At 39.7% G+C, this 23160-nt stretch overlaps 1 protein-coding gene across 2 annotated transcripts in view; it reads right to left on the bottom strand.

Moving 5' to 3' along the window:
- Positions 1-23160, bottom strand: part of Pla2g4a (phospholipase A2 group IVA) — a 143735-nt gene that overhangs the window by 51141 nt on the left and 69434 nt on the right. For both annotated transcript variants that reach the window (XM_036202269.1, XM_036202270.1), the window contains 4 exons: positions 21366-21514; positions 20182-20295; positions 7352-7389; positions 5807-5948 (listed from right to left, as the gene is read on the bottom strand). In XM_036202269.1, the coding sequence (XP_036058162.1) occupies positions 5807-5948; positions 7352-7389; positions 20182-20295; positions 21366-21514 (443 nt within the window). The remainder of the gene's footprint in view (positions 1-5806; positions 5949-7351; positions 7390-20181; positions 20296-21365; positions 21515-23160) is intronic.

Below are 23160 nucleotides of genomic sequence, written 5' to 3'. Positions count from 1 at the left end.
TGGACACATAGGATGTGCAAAATGGCAGCTGATTTCAAAGGGCACCAACATGTGAAAGCCTAAATCCACTTTATACAAACAAGAAGTGGCTTGTTTCAGAAAGATTTCTGTCCCGGATGATGAAAAAACACTTGCTGTTGTTGCTGTTTTAGAATATTTAGAACCATAAATTCTTAGACTATTAGAAACCTTAACTATGTGGGTTACTCTCCAGGCAGGATACTGAAGATATTACATTTAACAGTTATTGTCACAGGGTGCTATACATCCAGCAATAGCCTCCAACAGTGTCCATCATGAATGGCTTTGTTGAATAACTACCGTGCACTCTGGACATTTTGCTCAATGCATCCTAGCCCTGGTATTCGGCACTGTAAGAGACATCATCCCCATTTCACAACTGAAGCGTGTGCAAACAATATGTGCCCAAGATTTTAACTCCTTAAGGTCCTGCACTGAGCACAGTCTCCTTTTGAAAAGCAAGAGCAGGATAGGGACATTCTCGGCTGTGACGTTTCCTTAAGGCAGGTCTTGAGAGTAATAACCCACTTTCCTATACCTAGAGGACAACTATGAAATACTAAGGAGAAAATGAAGTTATTTACAGGGAGCAGGAGAACAGGAGACTAAGAGACACCAAGATTAACATGATAATAAAAAACGTCACTTTTATAGGAATGGGTGGTACTGATCATGTAGTCTGTGGTGTGGATTGTGTCTAAGGTGGTTATTTCTGATAAGAAAGAGACGGGTAGACAAAGCCAAACCAGAATTCTAGAAACCATCTTCAAATACATAAATTTCAAATTTTTCAGTGTTACTTCAGAAAGAAGGCACTATACTTCACTATCCATCTATTGCAAAACACACATACACACACACACACACACACACACACACACACACACACACCTTAGTATACTACTACTTTTACAAATATAAAATCAAATTTTATTTTTCTGGGAAGACTTACTACTTTTTTTCCACTAAGAAATGCTAATCAGGGGTAGCAGCAGCAACTGCTTTTCTGAAAACCCAAGAATAAATGCCCAGTGGACATCCATACTAATATCGCCTGTGGACATACACACTAATATGCTCTGTGGACATACACACTAATATGGTCTGTGGACATACACACTAATATGGCCTGTGGACATACACACTAATATGGCCTGTGGACATAACACTAATATGGTCTGTGGACATAACACTATTATGGCCCATGGACATACACACTAATATGGCCTGTGGACATACACACTAATATGGTCCTTGGACATACTTACTAATATGGCCCATGCATATACACACTAATGCGGCCCGTGCATATACATACTAGTATGTGTATACATACACACACTAATATGGCCCATGCATATACACACTAATGTGGCCTGTGCATAGCCATACTAAAATTGCCCATGGATGGGTCTACTTTAAGAGTCTAGTCCCATCATCTAAACCTTCATCTGTTCATCAACAGCCATTAACACTTCATTAACAGTGTTCCTCTGATTTTGAAGCTGATATCCCCCCCGCCGCTCGCTCTCTCTCTCTCTCTCTCTCTCTCTCTCTCTCTCTCTCTCTCTCTCTCTCCTCCTTCCTTCCTCCCTCCCCCTCTATTCCAATCTCTGCATAAATGATGCACCAACTACTGCCTAACTCTCTGGCTCACATAAAATATTTCCTGAGTATATTTTAGGAGCTATGCTCCTGGAAATACACAGGTGGATATCATAGATACTACATGGCCCTCATCAAACTTATATTTTAATGAAGAAAGAAGATACCAACTATTTGTAGAAGCACTTTTAGGTACAATCATGGTAGAATATGAAAAAAAAAGTGCTTTTAAGTGCAAAAGAAGAGCTTAACGCAATCAACTTCATGTTTTGAAAATGTCACTCTGAATTCTGGTTAGACAGAAAATGGCAAGGAGGACAGCTGCAAGAGGAGATACAGAGAGCGGTGATGTAGCTCTCAGTATTGGGAGCACTGAGATGGAGATACCAAGAGGCTCATTAGTGATGAAATCAAAGATGGAAATAAGGAGATTAGATAAGAAAATCAAAGACCCATGGTGAAGGAGAAGTTACAAGGTGAAGAGACAATGTCTCCAATGCCAGACAGACATCTGACATCCTCTGACATCCTCTGACGTCCTCTGACGTCCTCTGACATCAGCAGCTAATGGTCGGGAAGAGTGGAGTGAGACGCTGCCAGCATCTATTTGTCATGGAACTGATTTAATAGAACAGGGGAGGCAGAGGCCTGAAGTATGCAGGGATGCCAAGTGGGCTGTGGAGAGCATGTGTATATTTTTATATCAAGTGTCTGCAGTCAACTGGAAGCTGACAACACAGATGGAAGGGGACTGGAAGGACTGGATAATTAACATACTATGGTTCCTAAGAAGGGCTTGTGATGTGTGTCTGTTGTGCATCCACACCTGAAAGAAAAGGAAATCTCCTCATTAAAGTAGGAGAGAAACTACTAGGGAAAAGAACGGGCAGCATATGTCAACCTTATGGCCAAAACTTAGAAGAGAAAGATTTATGGATCTCTTATCTCTTGACTTTAATTTGCCTTTGATTAGGAGCCAAGTGATTAGCTTTGAATAGAATAATGGAAGAGCTGAAGTGAAAAAAAAAATTGCTGCTAATAACTAAACAGCAAATAGGGAGCCTGGGATTCTGAGTCAAGGTCTTCTGAGGGATAGAGATGACCATGGACCTAGAGAATCTCCTTTGCATTCCAGCAAGCTCATTCCACATGGCGTGGTCAGTACTCTCCCAACTTCCCACCAATTCCAGCGCCCTCCATCACATCTGTTAACTTAACACATCATTAGTTTAACTTGCTTAGATATCTCTTGTCCAAACAAGACTTTGAACTCAGTAAGGAGCCTTGGGCACCACCCACCTCAACTTTTATCTTCTCCAGATAAGTTGTCTCAATCAGTGATAGAGGACAGAAATCAGAACAAACTTAAAATACAATTTCTATTCCTTAATGGCCTAGCAACAGCAAACAAAGATGGAAACAAAGAGAAGTTATAGAATTGCTAGTAGAAGGTGTGTTGCCTGCATTAAAAGTAAATGGAGGAGCCAGGCGGTGGTGGCGCACACCTTTAATCCCAGCACTTGGAGGGCAGAGCCAGGCAGATCTCTGTGAGTTTGAGGCCAGCCTGGTCTACAGAGCAATATCCAGGACAGGCACCAAAACTACACGGAGAAACCCTGTCTCAAACCCCCCCCCCAGAAATAAACAAACAAACAAACAAATAAAATGAAAGTAAATGGAGGGAAAAATGAGTAATACAATAAGAAAGCAGTTTCTCCAAATACTAGTAACTAAACATAATAACCTGTCATAAATTCATCAAGGGTAACAAAGAAGATGCAACATAGAAAAAAGAAATAGTTCTCTGCACTTTTTGAAATAGAAATCTAAGTGGAGGCCTCACTTTTCTTCCTGGCAGCAATCCCTCATAAGTAGTGCTGTATTTTACAGATAGTTGGCTTCACAGTAATCAAAGCCATGCCAGCATCAGCAGCCAGCTTCTCATCTCATGGTACCTTGAAGACAGAGCTGGAAACCTGCCATTGCTTGTGACACATGGGTATTTATCAAGTGCCTTTCCTTGGTTGTTGTCTTGTTTCCAAGTGCACTTTGCCTTTAATTTGCAATAATATTGAATACTTGGTGTGTGTGTGTGTGTGTGTGTGTGTGTGTGAAAGCGTGCATATTTATAAATTTAAGGAATAAAATTATGTTAACTTAAAATATTCAGTTCATAGAAAAAGCTCATGAAATTAAGCCAAAAATTGCTGTTCTATCACTAACAAATTTCATCATTGCAGCAATTTATTGTCATAGATTTCATTTCTAAAGATAGACTGGTAAATAGAGAGGAAGACAGAAACATGGGGGTGTATTAGGTAGATGACGATAGACAGACAAATAGACAGAGACAGTTAGATAGATGATAGATAAGCAAATGAAAGGATAGATCATCCCAAAAAGGTTATAAAATATATTACTGAATATTCCCTGTAATTTAAACACAGAAAAGTGTTAAAGTAAAATTCAAATATTGTATATCAATAACTGTTCTCCCTTACTTTATCCTAAACTCTCTATAAGTAGACGTCATTTTTTTTTTTTTTTTTTTTTTTACTATTTGGTCAATTTTAGATGATATTTTGCAGCTTTCTGCTCTGAAATACAAAGAATTTTAAACATAATTTTTATCTCCTCTTTTAATATGCAGCTCAAGTCAGTTAAGGAATGTTGTTGAGCTAACTTGGAAAGCCTTATTTCTGTATACATCTCTTGAGAATGTTTTTCTAAAAGTGTTAGTACTTATATGTCTTTTTTTAAAAAAAGTAATGTTTTGGGAACTGGGGAATTGGGGAATGGGTCAGCAGTTAAAAGCACTGGCTGCTCTTCAATCCCCAGAATGCACATGACAGCTCACAGCCCTCTGTAACTGCAGTCCCAGGGGATCTGAAACCCTCTTCTCATCTCATGGGAGACATACATGCAGACAAAACACCCAAACACATAAAATAAAAATAAAGAGGAAAAATTTAAAACTGTATTAGAGAACATAAATTTTGTTGCACATACACAATGACAAGACCGGTCAGTGCTAAAAAAGAAAGAAGTGACCAAACTGTGAGAAGATATGAAGTGAGGTGAATTTTCCATTATGTGAAATAATCCAATCTAAAAAGACTTGACATTATCTGACTGCCCCTGTATAAGATTCCAGAAACAGACACAACTGTGAGAAAAGAAGAAAGATAAGTGGATGTCAGAGGTTATGTGAGAGGGAGAATTAACCAGGTGGAAAACAATGGATATTCAAGACAACAAAACTACCCCCGGTTCTGTAGACATGGATTATTGCATGTTTCTCAAAGCCCATAAAATGTACATGAATTGCAAACCCTCACATAAACTATGGACTTGGACAATGTTGCAACAATTACAAGTTCACTGATGCTAACAAGTGTACTGCTCTGATATGGAGTGTTAACAGTCCAAGAATGTGATGATAAATGTTCTGTTAACTCCACTGAGTCAAGGGATACCCAGACAGCGGACTAATAAAACAGTATTTCTGCATGCATCTCTGAGGGTGATTTTCAAGACTAGTGTTTGAATCAGTTGGACTCCATTAAAAAAATACCTTTTGTCCTCTATGTGAACAGGCATGGCTTGCTATGGATTCATGTCTTATTGCCCTTGGATGTCTATACTGCTGGTTCTCAGGCCTTGGGTCTCTGAGACATGATACCAACACCACCATCCTAGCACCCCAGCAATTCTAATCCTTAGGCCTACAGCTCTGGACTCCTAGTCACAGCATCAAATGCTTCAGATGCAGATTAAATTGCATCCCTGTCTTCCCTGGTTTTCTACCTTATAGACAGCATACCATAGGACTTCTGAACTTTCATTATACTCATGCATCCCTTTGGTTCTGTTCTAAGACTAGGAGGTTATACACATGTGTGAATGAAAAGCATTAGGGGAACTGTCTGTTTTCTGCTCAGCTTTTCTGTGGCACTAACACTGCTTTTAAAGTTAAATTAGAAATAACTACTACAGCTGATAACTATTACCAAATAAGATCAGTATTGAGTTAGACATCCTCAAAGTCTTTTCATTTTTGAACCACTTATCCTCTCTCAAAAGGTGAAGAGATAATGCTCAGATTGAGGGATATATTTGAAGAAAATTCTTAAAAAAAAAATCATTAGACTGTAATGACATTTAAAATTTCCCAACTCACATCACGTGTGGAGTATAATCCCTCACTCTTTTCTGGACCCAAGAGTTTCTTCATGTTCTCCTTTATGTTCTCTTTCCTCTGTTGTCTAAAAGCTTTCTCCTGATCACACAGTGCCATGCTGAACCGTAGGTCCGGGCATGAGCTATGATAGAAAACAGAGAGGTCAATGAGCCAGCATTCCCAGGAGCCTTGTTTTACAGTATTCCACCTCTGAGGTTGCCCAAAGCTTCATTAACACATGCTGATTGCTTCCCTCAAACCATTCCTAGGGAGCGATCTTAAACATTAGCACAAAACGATAGCTATCTTAAAGCAGTTATGTGCCCTATGGCAAGCAGTGATCTAAGACTGAACTAGACATGGGGGCGGGGGTTTGGCAACCTGTATTCAGATGTGAACAAATTAAAAATATTTTCTCAAAAAAGTGGTGTAAAGGGTAAAATAAATGATTAAACAGCCTCCAGCACACTGTGCAATGGTTTGTATGAGATATCCCTCATAAATCTTAGATTTGAATGCTTGATTCCCATTTGGTGTCTGTTTGGAAGATTACGAGATGTGGCCATGCTGGGAAAAGGATGTCACCAGGGGCAGTTGAGTATTTTTCAGGCCACTCCCACTGTGTTCTCTACTTTCTGCTTATGTATGGGGATATGAGTTCTCAGATGCTGCTTCTGCCTCCTGCCACCTGGTACTGCTGAACCCCCCATGACGAACTCTAACTCTTTGGAACCTAAAATAAACTCTCTTCTGTAAGTTGCCTTGGTACTGTATCATGGTAGTAGGAAAGTAGCCAATACACGTGGTATATTAGGACAGTGAAGACTTTCAGAAGGACCCAATACAGAAGACTGTTTGTGGCTTTGGTACAGTACTTCACAAGCTTAGGTGGTCAGGAATTCTTCCCCTCTTCCTGCACCCCCACCACTCTCACATCTAACACCCTGTAATATCACAAAGTGCTTAACTCCCAGGGAAGATGCTTGCAGAAATATTATCTGAATAAGTTCCTTTGTCTAATGGAGGACTCCTCAGAAAAGGGAAGCACTTCGAACAACACAACTCCAGACAACCACAAATGCAGGGCCATCTAAAAGACATTTGAATCCCTCATTTATAATAACTCCTTTTTAATAGTGGTAGCAACAATTTCTCTGAAACTTATACCCACTAAAAACCACATCAAGTATAATGTATTGTGACAGCTATGGAAGAAATTATCACACACTGTCAGTGGCCAATCACTGACAGGAAAAGGGCTTGAAAGACTACAATTATTTCCATGGGAATAGATATGTTACTAGAAGAAGGGCCCTTGAAAGCAAGAATTTAGTCTGACAACTATAATCCAGCTTCCAAACTACTGGAAAAGTAACAAAATATTACAACTCTGCTTTTTGGATTTTGTAAGTAAGGAGATAGCTGAAGGGGACTATTATGATATTGTTATGTATTCAAAGCTTCAGGAATTATTTCACAGATAAAGTATTCCCTTTAACAATATCACTTCCAATATTCTTCATCTGATTAAATAAACGAACTTACCAAACTTCAAGAGACATTTCCAGAATCATTTCAGTGACCTATAAAAGGAAAATATTAACTAGATGAGGTAATAAAACAGATGTGATTGATATAATGCATACAGGCAAAATGAAATTTGAATGACAGACTAAACAAATAAAAAAAGGAACAAAAAGAAAAGCCAATCTTTCTTTATAGACGTGTTTGTCAATTTTTGTTAGTTATTATATAACTCTGCATGATAAATTATTTTTAGCAAGTATTAGAATTGCTTCTGCCCGATTAGAGGTGTGACTGTTACGGTGGTAATCAACTGCTTTCTAATTGAATTTGAGGCCCGATCCACAGAAAGGAATTCATGCCTGGTACTGTAATCCTGATCAAAAGCTGGGAGGTCATAGGCACTGGAGTAAAACCTACTACCATTATTTCACTAAGTATACAGGGTATCAAACTGCCTTTTAAATATGTGTTTCTGTGCATGGATAGTGCTCCTGTATAGCTTTGGTCAGAGAAGCAACTGTTTGCAGTGGGCAAGAGTTAATGCAGAGACCCATGACTGGTCAAAGTACTGAAAATAAGTGGCTGTGTTGAGTGCTCAGGTCAGGATGGAGAATCTATACCCCACTCCAAGTCTCAGAGTCATCAAAGAAAGGGAGTTGGAAAGAATATAAGAGCCAGAGCATAGGAAAGAGTGCTAAGAAACACCATCTTCTGTACATTGCATGGTCGCTGCAATATGAGTTCATAAACTCACCAAAGCTATGGTTACCTGTCCAAGACCTGCACAAGGTGGGGCCCCTCAAAATTCCGTCACAGATAGGGGAGGGACTCGTTACACCCCACCCCTTCCTGAGGAGTTACTATCAGTTAATGGTTGCTGGAGGGTGGGAAACATTTTCCTCAAGAGCCATGGATAAGTACCCATGTTGAAGTGAATAAACTCTTACTTAGCCATGTTCATGCAAGCATCCCTCATTAAACTCAGTGCCTCACAAAACCAAACAAACAAAATGAAAATAGGAAGAAAAAGAAGGTGCTCCAGAAGGAGTGGAGGGAGATGAGAGAGGCAATGAGATGGGGGTGAACTTTTAAAGATCCATTATACACATAAATGAAACTGTCAAAGAATTATGATTTCTTTAAAAAAAAATCAAGTAAGTAATGCCTTGTTGTTTTCTTCCCGCACTGAAATAAAGTACTCAGTCCCATGATTATTAGTCATCAGACATAAATATGGCTGAGGTACAAATAAGGCAACACTACTGCTGTGAGCACTGTTTACAAGTTGCTGAAGGTTGCAGATTCGATGTCTACCACAGCCAAGAAACCAAAGAAAGCCTTGGTGGCAGTTCACATGTGCATGTGTGTAACAAGTTGGGTGGAACTGGGGCACTTGTGCCTACTGGGTACCCAGATCCAGGCTCTGCAAAACATCTACCAATGCCACGGGGAGAATCTGGATTTTACTTTCTCAAGGGTACTTGCGAGCCAACCAAACTGCATCCTGTCAACCAAACAAGTTTCATTTAACTTGAAAAGGAGTGGCTAAAATTCACAGAGCAAATATGCATGAAAAGATGCCTTCCTGGAAGGTACATCTCTGCTCTATTGAAAGACTTCTGACATTAGTACTGATGTCATCAGTACTAAATAACATCCCTTAAGACTGTTACAAGAACCAATGGGAAAGTGTCCTGAAAGCTGCTGTATAATTTTAAAATCTTGCTGTTACTTTTATAATTTTAAAATCTTGCTATTACTTTTATTATACCAGTTACCATAAGAACACAGATTGGAGCAACTGTGCCATCACTACTCTAGTGTAGATCTACAATATGCTTCTTGAAATGTGAAGGGCATGAGTTTAGAACCATCAAAAAATGCCAGAGATCATCAGATGTGTTACCTTTGTGGTTCAAGGTGTGAGGAGAAGACAAAAGAGCAGGAGCTTCGCAAAGGTTAAAAGTAAGTTCATAGATGAGTCTCAGTATGGGCTTTATAAGGAAAAGATAGCAAAATCTGGATAAACATATGTTTCACGGTGCACTGAACTTCAATAGGTTTCTACTAATAGTTCACTGCAGAGTATTTGGAAGTGATGAGTAGCTGATAAATATGTGTTGAATGCTCATATTATGTGAAGTATATCAGGTAATCTTGTCCTGTCAAAAAAATATCCAATCACTAATAGAGATAAAATTATGGGGTGGTCTGACCCAAAAAATAGTTTTCTGCCAAACTTTATAATTCTTAATTTATGAAAGAAGATATAGACATGACTTTTACAGCTGATAAAAAGTACTCTAAAAATTCTAGGACAATAGGAATTACACATGATCAGCTGAATTATATTTCAAATCATAAATCAAGAGTGACAGGCTATAAAATAATTACCATTTATCAATGGGAGCAGAGCATAGACCACATCTCAGTGCATTATGCCTAATTTCCAATGTGGAAATTTCAACCAGAATCTTTCCCACAGGGAACTTGAAAAATATTTTGTACTGAATAGTGTTATCAGGGTTTATTTAGTAAGACTAATCAGGCAGAGGCCATACTTATTTTGTTTAATAGTTATTGCTGCTGCTGGGTGTCGTTTGCTTGTTTGTTTGTTTGTTTGTTTGTTTGTTTTGAGACAAGGTCTCACTGTACAACCTAGGCTGACCTAGCACTCATAAATATTCTGCCTCAACCCCAGAGCTTTGAAATTACAGCCATGTCCCACCGTACCTGGGTGTATATTGTTTTTCCAGAACAATACATGAAAGTTGCCACTAAAAGGAGATTAGGCTTAATGTATTTCTCTCTAGAGGGCCAAATCTCCATGAAGAAATGGACAGGAAATGAATTATCTTATAAAGCTCTAATGCAATGTATACCTAACCAGGGTCAATATTTAATAAAAAGCTAAATTACAACTGGCAGGTCCTGAACCAACTTACATATTAAAATATCCAATGTTTGGAGGTATCCAGTGCCTCACTGCTCCAGTGATTTAATAAACAAAACCAAAATTGGCTATGCCATGTTTATGGCTGTATTTGTGTTTCCAGGAGAATACCTTTTCTATTCATGTTCATCAGTATTTCTTAAGATATTCTGATCCCAGACAAAGGACTAGACTCTTAAGGGAAAGGCAGAATAAGAGCAGGCCCAGAAGGGCTCAGAATGTGTTGCTATAGTTCTGATCATGGATCAGACACTCACTTCCTTGTGCTGCCCAAGTGGACCAGAAGCTCAGAAGGAAGTTTTACCTGCACCTCCCTCCCCCACCACAATGCAGTATGTTCAGACTTGCTGGGAAATGTGATACTCACAATCTCTACATCTTTTACCTGGAACATGTCATTCACCTAAAACAGCCACAAAAATATGTACTTCCTGTGAGGCATTAAATAATGACTGAAGCTTCTTCCCACACACTGCAAATGGCTCTTCATTGGGAGCTTTTTTCCATATTGTAGGTCAGAGGGTTAGAAAGAAGGAGGACCAAATCTCCCAGGCAGCCCCCAAGCCCATGATTCATAACAAGGGGCCATAACAAGTTAGAACTCAAATTCCTCTAAGAATTACAGAACCAGGCTGCACCAGTTATGCATTCTTGTGGAAACTAAAAACCTCTCTTCTTTGCATTCCATCCTGTGTAGAAGAATTTTTGACATCTACCATGGAACATGTTCAGTCAGAGTAAGTAAATGGAACTGGAGTAGAGAAACTACTGTTTAAAGGAATACATTTCAGACTTTAACATAATTTTAAATGTACCTAAGCCACTGGTTCTCTTGAATATGTTGAAAGAATAAAACTCAAACAGTAAATATGGTATCTAGTAACAAAGGGGTACTTCTAAGCTATTACAATGAAAAGATCCATGTAGTCAAGTATCCATATCTTAATATTTGTATTGTTTCCTTTCAAAAAATCATTCATTCTCATTTACTTCTTCTAGGCAAAAACAAAGGAAATGACTGCCACACTGACTCAGCAACTGTTTACCTCTGTCAAAGAAACGACAATGATATTTTCAGTGTCTCTGTATATACATGACCCGTGCAAGACAACAAAATGAAAAATTGAAGGGTCAGAGTCACTTTTACTAAGAACTGGGCTGAAATACCCTGCTTGTAATTCCATCCTGGGAAGAAGAAAATATGAATCTGACAAGGAAGGGTATTCTGAGTGAAGACTGGGGACTGCAACTCCGCCAGTGTGAAGTAGACCCAACAAGGAAACACTCATAAATACCATTTCTAATGCATAAAACTTGACTAACACAAAATTAGTATTTCCTACCAGGAATCTACTATGACTCAAGAAAGTGGGACAACTGTCATCCAGAGTATACCCTAGGCGATCCCTAAAGATGAAGAAACTACACTGTTTTTTCCTGTGGCTTGTTCTTCTTTATCCCCTATGATCTCACAATTCCTCAACTTAATCTTTTACCAAATGTGGACACCAGTGGGAATTATGAAGAGCGCTTTAATAAATAGCTTTCATACAATAACCAGTTTCTTATAACACTACCAGCAAGCCATTTTTCTCCCTGTGGTAATCCTTGGTCTCTCTAGCTTTGTCTCTTAAACTTTACTATTTTCATTAGTTTTTCACATAAATAAAATTCTTCAAACACTGTGGCTAGGTACTACACTACAGCTTGTAGCTGATTATGTTAAACTCCCTTGATAGAACTTACTGCCCAATACAGGGCCCAAGAATGCAGGAATATTCTAAAATACCCTGTAATCCAAGTTGTCTATTGTAGAGATAAGAGAAGATTCACTCTAGTGTCTAGCCCCAAATAAAAATGCATTCTGTCTTAAAGCCAGGGATTATTTGACCTACATTTTACTATACCCTACATGAAGACTGTCTGATGTTTTTTACATCTGTCTTAGTGAGGGCTACTTTTGTTGAGATGAAATACCATGACAAAAAGCAACTCAGGGAGGAGAGGGTAAGTTCAGCTTATACTTCCATCACTGGGGGAAGTCAGAGCAGAAAATCAAACTGAGCAGGAACTCAAACAGAGCAGCATTCTGGAGGCAGGAGCTGATGCAGAGCTGCTTACTGGCTTGCTCACCATGGCTTGTTCAGGCTGCTTTCTTATAGGACCCAGAACCCAGGGATGGCCCCACCCACCATGGGCTGGGCCCTCTCTCATCAATCACTAATTAAGAAAATGCCCTACAGTCTTGCCTGCAGCCTTATCGTAGGGAGGTGCTTTCTTAATTGAGGTTCTCTCCTCTCAGATGACTTTAGCCTGTGCCAAGTTGACATAAAACTAGCCAGTACAAGATCTTAGCCACTGATTCCCTTACTTTTCATGAAATTGTGTCATCAATGTACGACTGTGATAAACCTGTTAAGACAAAGGAACCATAAATCGAATGCACTGAACGCACCTAGCCCACCAGCTCACTTTAGAAGTGCCCTGAAAAGCACTGGTTGTCTCTGCTGTCGGTGGTACAATGGGATGGAAATGGTACTGGTATTGTCCTCCTGCTGACCAAAGAAAATGGTAAATTTTAAAAATCTGCAGCTACAGCTCAGTGGTAAAGGTCTTGCCTAACATGCCTAAGCCCTGGTTTCCATCTCCAGTGTTTATATTTTTTTAAAGAAAATAATTTGCAATTTGAAAAGTATGACTTCTACTAAATGTATCACTTCTGCATACACTGTACAACCAGAAAACCCTGCTGAACACCACAATCTGGGCCTCTGTACTATCTTGATTTTCCTCCAAACTCCATTTTGTCTCCTGAACTACCTAACTTAGAGTGTCTGACCACATAAGACAGTTCTTCAACGAAACCACCCTGACGCTAACGACATCCTGAACCCAAGCTCCAAACTCCTACTGTTTTAAAGCTGTACCCACTACCTCTTCCAAGGAGATCATTTTTAAGTCATAATCATGACTAATCAACAATGAAAGCAATTAGCCAAAATTAGACAAATGCCATAGAAGCATGAAATGTGGCTATATCTAAGCAATAATACTAACTTCCAAATAAAGATAGAAAATTAAAGCATAGCATAAACCTGAGGCCCCAGCATTGGCCAAAACAAACATACTTTATCTAAAGAAATAAAGAAGTGTAATTTCTCTGACCAGCTTCCAAACTGCAGCATTTTCGTGGTTTGTTTGAAGTGGGCTACTTCATCTACACAGATCCAACTAACTTCTGAACAGAACAGGGGTTGTCAATCTGTGAGTCCTGACCCTGTAGGGGTTAAATGACTCTTTCACGGGGGTTACCCAAGACCATCAGAAAACACAGATATTTACATTATGATTCATAACAGTAACAAAATTACAGTTATGAAGTAGCAATGAAAACAGTTTTATGACTAGGGGGTCACCACAACATAAGGAACTAGATTAAAGGGTCGAAGCTTTAAGAAGTTGAGAACCACTGATACAGATCTTTTAGGACAAAAATAGGCTATTATAACCTAAAAACTGTATTTCATAAATTCAGGAACGAGTGACTAGAGTTGCCTGAATCATTATAAAACAAATAGTTGCTAAATTCAACTCCACCTTTGTTTCAACACTAAGTTCCTTTAGGTCAATAAAGACAAACAATTAAGTTTAATATCCAGCTAAATCAGTTCCATGAAGCATGTGATTCACGTTTAGTTGAATTGAATCAGTTACAGTTATAATGAGCATATGTAATATGTATCTGGTGATTGCTGGACCATTTCTCAATATTAACATGCTTAACCATAACCACAGCCCTCAGAGGTGGGAACTAGATGTAACCCTGCTTCCTAGATGAGGATGTGGAGTATCAGGGGTAGATGCCATCGCTCAAGCTAATCACTCACAAAACACAAACTCCAACAAGCCCAAGGCCCCTGGCCCTGAGACTAGGATGACAAGATGCAGGCTGTCTAGCTGCTCTTGGGTAACCAATACAGTGCTCTCTAAGTTCTACTTACAACAGTACAGCCCAACCATGACTTGAAAGGCGCCAGTTGCACCAAAAACTGTGGACCTAGCTCTACACCTGACTTCATCCTCAAAACACAGTGTTCTGGAGGAAGTTAAGTTGAATGATAAGTCATAGTCTAGGGAAGAACTTCCAACAGCAATTTCCAACACAACAGCCCTCACCCTTACCAAGAAATTGCCTGACTCAACTCTTACACATTAGAGCTGATAACAGAAAGGCTTTCTTAGTGTCTGCCACTGCGCATTGTTATTCTAGTCGCTTTCCAGGGAAGCACTTAGGGTATCCACCTTTTTCACAACAGTCTCTACACTCAATGTCTTACATGGTAACTTTTTCCTTGCTAACTCTTTCTTACAAAAAAACCCTAACCTTGCTTGCTCTCAGTTTCCTATTACCTGGGCACAAACCTGCAGTGACTCACCACTCACAACTCTTCCATCTGGCCTGTACGTACCGCTGGGTTCGGAGCCACGGAACCTGCTCTTCCTGTAAGCATCAATTCTCTCTGCGTTATCTTTAGCTAGAAACTGCTTCCTGAACTTGCTGTGCCCATCTAAGATGATGGCTTTCCATGGGCAGTCCCTGAGGTCATTCTGATGAGAACTCCACTCTGTGAGTGAGTTACCTTGGCCATGTTTTTCAGCAAGGATAAGCTGAACCTTGGATATCCCTGCTACCGACAATGGCTGTAACATACTGTCTTCTGTCCCTTTTGGATCTAGTTTCTTGCTCTTCTTTCTACTCTTCTCTCTGTGTACTGGAACCATCCTCCTTCTGGCAGCTAGGTAGCCTGCCAGACAATCTGGGCTTTTAAACAACACTGGTCAGTTTACTGTTATTATAACCACGGTATCGAGGTACGTTATAAAGAACACAGGTTTGCAGAGTGTAGATAGTTTAAGAGGCTGAAAGTCCAAATCAGGATGTCCCATGAAGGCCTTGTGACAGATGGTACAGAAACAATTGAAACACCCAGAGATAGCCTCAAAAGCAGGGGACCAGAAAGTGTGGAGGCACTAGCTGGGTTCATTGAACAATTCCTCAACCCCCAAGGATGGCCAGCATCAATCCCTTTCCAGAGTAGTACCCACAATGACATACTTCCGACTAAGCCCCACATCTTCACAGCTCTAATCTTCCACCTATCAACACTGCTGCACGTTCCCAGCCCTGGAACCCTAGGAAAATACGCTGAAACTATAGGAAGGGTCTTCCTACCTCGGATATCTTCCACCCTGAGCCTCTTCCTTTCTTAGCCGCATTTTCTGGAGTGTCATTTGCTACCCTCCCTCTTCACTACACACATATGCAGACTTCTTCATTCTTCTTCCCTGGTTTGTGTAGCATTTGCTGCTCTCACTAACAGAAGCATCTCTCCCTGTTGTAACTTGCTTTTCATCTGGTTTGCTACACAGACTATTAGCTCCGTAAGGACAAAGATGCTTGCTTGTTTGCTCATGTTTGAAATCAGTAGCCAAAGAGTGACTGCACGTTGCTGGGTGTTCAGTGGTTACTTGTGAATGGATGACAAACAAACACAGTGTAGAATGTTAATTACAGAATGGGACCATTTTTGTAAAAAATGAATGAACTAATAGATGAGTGACTTATCCCTTTAACCCTAGGCACATATTTTCTGTACTAGGCACATGGCACTTAAAATGGTCGTACATCAATCCTGAATGGTACTTAGTGATATACTGAAGTGCTTAGCAGTCAAGTATTGTGCTGTCTGCCATCTGTTTATAAAATGTACCCGAAGGGATCTGCTGATGGATTAGTGAAGAGATGAAGAAATATGAGGCAGGCATAATCAGCAGGAGAAGGTTAACTTCAGAACATGATGGTCGGTATGTGTTTGTTCACTGTAGAAATACTTCAACATTTTATGTAGGAAAAACTTCAGAATAAAATCTTGGGATGGTGGTGGTTAGAATGCTTTACAAGGGTCTTCTTTCCTGGCTCTATGAACCAGACACGTTCGTTGCAAACCAACTGCTATCTGTGAGGCTGTCAGAAGGGTTGGGTGGGTGGTGGTGCTAGTTTATATTTTATCTATTTATTGTGGTGTGCGTGTGTGTGCGTGTGTGTGTGTGTGTGTGTGTGTGTGTGTGTGTGTGTGTGTGTGCGCGCATATGGTCTCCCATGTGCCACAAGCACTTAGATGTGAAGGTGAGAGGCCACTGGAAGAAATTACTTATCTTCCTCCACCAGGTGGTTCTTAGGGCAATCGCACGCAGGTTGTTAGGCTCGGCAGCAGGTGCCTTTACCCACTGAGCTAGTTCCCCAGCCCCTTTTTTTCCTTTTTCATATAGAAGCTGCCTATGCAGGCCACACTGGCCCAAGAATCATTACCTTCCTGCTTCAGCCTCCCCAGCACTCACAATAAAGGCGTGTGCCATCACCCCCAGCTCTGTTACCTGGCTTTATGGAATTTTCTTCCTGATACTGATCACTAGCTGGTGTTGACTGATTATTCACTTGCTCACTGTTGCCTCTTTACCAACCTTACAAGAATCTGAGGACACTTCCCATCACGTCCTCTGCTGCTTGTTTACCAGGAAGCAAGTCACACGGGACACACAAGCTCCTCACCTATTCCTCGTGACTTTACACATGACTACCTACTTCTCAAACAGATTATTGGGTTCTGGAAAATGGACCTCCATGCCTCTCCAATACTTAGCAAGTTTCAGGCTTCCATAAGAACTCACACTCTCCTCCTACTGAAGCTTGTCATTCCACAGACAAAGTCAGAATTTTGAAATTAGATAATATGCAAATAAAAGAGTTTTACTCTTGCTGTTTTTTTTTTATTTTTAATATCTGTGAAACAAGAAGAATTGTAAGGGTTTTTGGGTGGGAATGCTGTCAAATGAACTATGCTAGAGAATAATGCGTTCTAAGCCCTCATTTTAAACATGAAAATGAGACTCAGAGGAAGCAAATGATAATTCAGACATGTGGAAGGAGAACAGTGTCAAGACAAGATTCCAGGTTCCAAATCCACAAACGGCCAGAACTGTCGCTGGGAGTCAGCTCATGTCCAGTTGGAGGTCTGTGTTGATTTTCCAGCTGTCTCCTGGTCACAGACACCACTCTGTTGAGTCAAATTAACTTGCAGATGCCAAAAGTTTGAGGGAACTTTGGCTAGTAATGTTTTGGCTTGTAAGTTTTGTACTTTATCACCAAGGCCAAGTGTTCTTCTTATTATATCATATTGTCACAACCATCTTCAAGGTTTATTTAAGTCTGCAGTCTCCCAGCATTCCCTGGTGGCTCATTCTCTCTTACATGTCTGTAAGCATTACAGACAGAAAACCACCCACCTAGGGCAGATCCTATCTCCGGAAATGAAGAGGAAGGCAAGACTCCCATAGGGCACTCCCACATGATCCAAGAAAGAGCCCCAGACTCTTCACTCAACCAACAATTCCCCTTCTCTCAGTGACCAGCCCAGTTCATTAACTCACAGGACCGCTTTCAAATACAAACTGCAAGAGACTCCAGAGAGAAAAGTAATGAAGAAAAGCTCTTTGGCTAACTATTTTCCCAGACACACTAAGGAAAGCAATTACATAACCTACTTTGAATTCAGGAATGTAGAAAGCCTCTTCAGAGCTCAGGGCTTATACAACTTAGCCATAGGAAATGACAGACGGAGAGGGGATATACTTTTTTCTCTGTAATGGCTTCTTTCATAATCAGTTTTTGATTCGGTATTGAAAATAAAAGACCTATTTTGGAAAGGCTAATCTGTGCTTACAAAGCTCTCAACAGACCTTTATTAAAATCCCAGGCAGGACCTTTAGATGTTTTTGACCACTTCTGCACTCACACTGTGTACCTGGCAAGCCTTTAACTTGCCTCATCTTGCTCCCTCCTTTCAAGACTACACTTTTGCAATTGCTTCTATCGAGAATGCTCTAAACTATTTCTCTGCCCCCTAAAACAAAATTCTCTTCTCAAGTGATACCAGCAACAAAAACAAAACACATTCATATATAGTGGTTAATACGCACCAGCCTCTGCTGTAAGTATGGCATGTATGCATGCATACAGCATGTTTACTACTTACGTGTTTTAATTACCATTGCATACATAATCTAGAATGCACAATATAATTAATATTTAAACTATCTAAATGATGTATAGTTTGTATTTTATGCAATAAAATATAACAAGTTATAATTAAATTTATATGATATTCATTGTTTTAATGTATATATAGTTATCGTTATAAATCCCTTATAAGATATTATCTCTATTTTTATAGATGAATAAGATGAGTCACAAAGGAACTACTAAATTTCCTGAAAAAGATAATAAGGAATTCAAAGGCCAAATGGACCTCCTGCAAATGTCTAAGTGTTAACCACTATGTTCACTATTCAAACTGTTCAAATGACCTGGGGCCTCATCTCACAAAACAAACTTCCTTTATTCTGCCCTCTCATTAAACTCCATACATACCTCACTGATATTTATCTCCGTGCATAGTGATTTATTATCATATACACACACACACACACACACACACACATCCACCTCCTTCTACTTCCCATCACCACTCCAATATCACCTCTACCTCAGAGGAAGATAATTGAGGAAAAAGTTTCCTGTATATTATTTCTCATATGCCTTGTACAAACACAATGACTGGTACATTGTAGATTTTTGATAAATGTTTATAATGAGTGATCAGGGAAAGGACCTGTGGGGAATGCATAGATAGGAGTTTCTCAAATTCTCTGGGTGATCAGATCATGTGGACTACTCAAGAAATCTTTGATCTCAAGTTAACTTCTAAGTAAGTGCACACCCATGGTGTGCACATAAGTTATGTATAGATTCTGCAGGCACATATAATTAGCATTTCACTTCTCTTAGCCTATATAATTTTATTACCACTGGAATTTGATAAATTGGACAATATAAATAAGTTAGTACCAGGAAACACCACAGATTCTCCAGGGGGATCAAATGGGAAGAAGTCATCTGAGCTTATGATAGGACAGGAAACATAGAGGAGCTGAGAGTTAAGGCAAAGAGGTTTGGGTAAGTAGAGAAACCTGAAGTCATTCTAAGGATGAGTGAAAATGGTGTTTCCTTGGACATAACAAAATGTTTTAACTGGCCCACCAATCAATGACATGTCTCATCACAAATTCTCTAATTTGTTTCTTACACACTTATCATACATTAAGATACAATGAGTTTGCTCTGCATAAATCATTTTCCCAAGGCTTTTGTAAATTCATAAATAACTACCAAACTATGACAGACCAGAAAGTATAAACGTAAGAAGAATAACCCAACACCATTCCTCTGACCTTTCTCTGAAGTGGTCATAGTTACTTGAAACAAAATATTTCCTTAGAGATGCTTAATCTATAGCAGCATATCCAATATTATGTGTGTGTGTGTGTTTATAATTGCAATAGTACATGTTCCAACAAAGTAGCACACAATGTTGGAATAGATTGCATTTTGAAATGTCTTATTATCCCAAATGTTTTGTATTGGTGGGCCGTCCTGTGGAGTTCAGAGCTATTGCTTAATTTAATGTCTTATAGTAGTTACCAGCTCCATCAAGGTTTATATATTTAATGGTAGGAGTTTAGCATAGGGATCTCCGGATACAGGTCAATGGTAAAGTGTTTGCTTAACCTGTGTAAGGTCCTGGGTCCCTACCTCAGCACCTCAAAGAATAACAGCAAGAAAGCACAAGGTAAGAACGGGAAGGAAGTGGGCAGACTGAATAATGAAAGCTGAAGCATCCTATAAAGAAGTAGAGGTACCCAAGCATTAGACCCAACTTCCTAAAATAAATCAACGGATAATGAACATGGAGTAGAAAGTGCTTCTGCTGGCACTTACTTGGTTGAAAACAAAAGGGACTTCTTTCTTCTCTCCCACCTTCATAGAGGATACAGGAAATGTAGCTGTGCCTAAGGTTTCATCCATGATGTAATTGGCATCCATCAATGTGATCTAGAAAGCAAAAGAGAGTGTGAGTAGTTTCCAGGAATCTTATCTAAAAGGTCCATCATAGGGTGGTGGCGGCGGGTAGGACTACAGCAGTTAAGAGTATTAGCTGTTTTCCCAAAAGGGCTTAAGTTCAATTCCCAGCACCCACACAGTGGGTCACACCTATCTGTAACTCCACTTCTAGGGAATTTCAGGTCCTGGTCTCACTTCCATGGGGCATTTTATGCACATAGTGTACTGACATACATGCAGGCAAAAACTCTACACATAAAATCAAAAAACAAAATACTAAAAACTGTTTATCACATTAAAAAAAAATAATGTCCTGGGCCAGGTGAAGTTACACGAAATCTTTAATACCAGCACTCAAGGGGCAGGGTGAACTGATATCTAGTGGTTGAGGCCAGTCTGGTCTACACAGCAGGTTCCATGCCAGCCAGACATGGAAGCAAGAACCTATCTCAAAAAAATTTAATTTAAAAAATCTAAAGTATTTAGTATTTCACAATCCCTTAAGGTCCTTATGTTTTTGTTTTGTTTTTAATTACAGTCCGTTCTAGACAACTGAACTCTGCTCACATCCCCTAGAGGTCTCAATATTTAACACATAACAATATTTTCAACTTTTTCCTTCTCAATATGACATTTCCATCTAAAGAAAAAAATTTACATACTTCTAATTGACCATTATTTACAAAAATGGAGTGTTATTCTTTCTAGGATTTGAAATATGGAAAAGAAATTAATATAGAAAACCAATACAACCACTTTAAAGAAAAAATTCCACATAAGTCTATCTTAAAAGCAAGTGATAACATGTACATTCTGTATTTTTTTTAAAAATTTCATCTTCAGAACAGAAAATACATCTTCTCCAAAGTGCACAAATATCCTGAAACTCCACACAGACACTCGCATAACTTCACGCGTACTATCTAGAGGCCCGGCGAGCATGGCACCCAGCTCACAGGCAGCCACAGCAAATTGAGGGGAAAGAAAGGAGAAGGGGAGAGACAAGCCGTCTCTCTCTGCAGGAATGAGCGCCGTCCACAGCCCCCAGATGACTCACTTACCTCCAAAACGTTCTCCTGATTAGGATCCAAAATGAACTCAAAGCTCTCATTCCACACAGGGTTTATGTCATTATTGAAGTGTCTTGTCCTCTTCCTGCTGTCAGGGGTTGTGGAGATGAAGAGTTCCACATAAGGATCTGGAGTGTCAACTACGGGCAGTAAATGAACAAGAAGGGAGGAAAAATGTCATTCATGGTCCCCAGCCTTTTGTTTTCGAAGTTGTTAGTTTATTTCCAGTAAGTCTGCATGTCTATATAGACACAAAATGTGATTAGATGCAACAGAACATCACCGGTTATAGACATTTCACATAGTCTGCCCCTTCCTTCCACTACAGATCAATGAGAAGGATCATTTATAAAGCAATCTACTCAGAAATCCACGCATCTTGAGGGCCAGCCTCTTGCTTGATCCAGTTACCCCACAATGACAGGAACCTCACTCACCTAACCCTACAGCATGACCCTCAACCCGGGACCATGATGGTAACAAGATCACAGACTCAAGATCCTGATGTCTGTCTCCATTAGAATCATCCTGTTCTTTTGCTTACCGAACAACCTGACCAAAGTCAATGTGAGAAGGGGACTGCTGTTGCCAGGTCACCTGGGGCAGCTCTAAGAGGCAGCATTCCTACGAGCAGTCAGCCTGTACTTATTACGGCAGTATTTGCTCAAATTATAATCTTCAAAAATGAAAGCCTTTTCTGTGTCACATACAAGTCCACTTGAGTCATGCCAATGTGTGTTCCTTTAAATACAAAGAACAGCTGTGTGTAGAGGAGCTATTTTACATTATTCCCACTACATTTATATTTAGCTAAGAGACTCAAGAGTTCGCTCTTCCATGAGTCCACTAATTCCTTTGATAATCTTACAGCATTGTTTATACTTTTATACTTTATACATACTTACTTGTATGTATGAAACGATATGCCTGTCTTATCCTAGGAGACCATATGTAGCTTGAGGACAAAAACCATATCTTCCCTTTATACTTTCAGAATCTGGCAGTAAAAGCCTGCCATAATGAAACATAAGGCCTGCCACTTTTCTTTAACACATCCTTCCCCACATGGCCATTGTAATTGATAACCACAAATACCAGTAGTCCTTGATAGTTCTTGATAGTTGTCTTCAGTACACATTTATTTCATTTAAATCTCACATTACAGTACAGTGAGTACTATATTTTAGTACATATCATGAAATGAACAGGAACTGAGAGGTGTCATACAGTCTATCCTGTCCTACTGCTAATCATCAATGGAAGATCTTGAACTTGGGTCATCTAATTACAGCAGTCAAGGCCTTAATGACATCTTGTCCCTACGAAATAAGAGAGAGATTATAAAACACAGATTTCTATGGGAAGAAGAGCCGAACAAAGAGAGGCAAGGAAATAACAACAAGCAATGGGTATCTCCAGGACAACTGGCACAAGTATTGGAAGACTGGGATCAAGAGAGAGCCTTAGCAGAGAAAAAGGGACTGTAAGCTGGCTTATCCTGCTACCAATGCTGACTGATTCCTAGTACATAGTTCAAGTTTGAGGAAGGAATAAGGTCCATGCCCTGCAATAGGATCTCACAAACTTTACCTATAACATCTTTGTGTTATACTCACAAAATAAGGTTCACTGACATTGTTTACAACATATCTAATAATGAGTTGGTCTGCGCCAAGACCCTCATGAGTAACTGTGTGGTGCTCACTGACAGCACACCTTATAGACAGTGGTGTGTGTCCCACTGCTCTCTCTTCTTAGACTGCAAGAAGAGGGTCAGCCTGACTCC

Source organism: Onychomys torridus, chromosome 11 (genome assembly GCF_903995425.1).
Source record: "Onychomys torridus chromosome 11, mOncTor1.1, whole genome shotgun sequence".
Classification (NCBI taxonomy): domain Eukaryota; kingdom Metazoa; phylum Chordata; class Mammalia; order Rodentia; family Cricetidae; genus Onychomys; species Onychomys torridus.
Note: the sequence above shows the minus strand (reverse complement) of the source record. Positions and strands in the feature narration are given on the sequence as shown.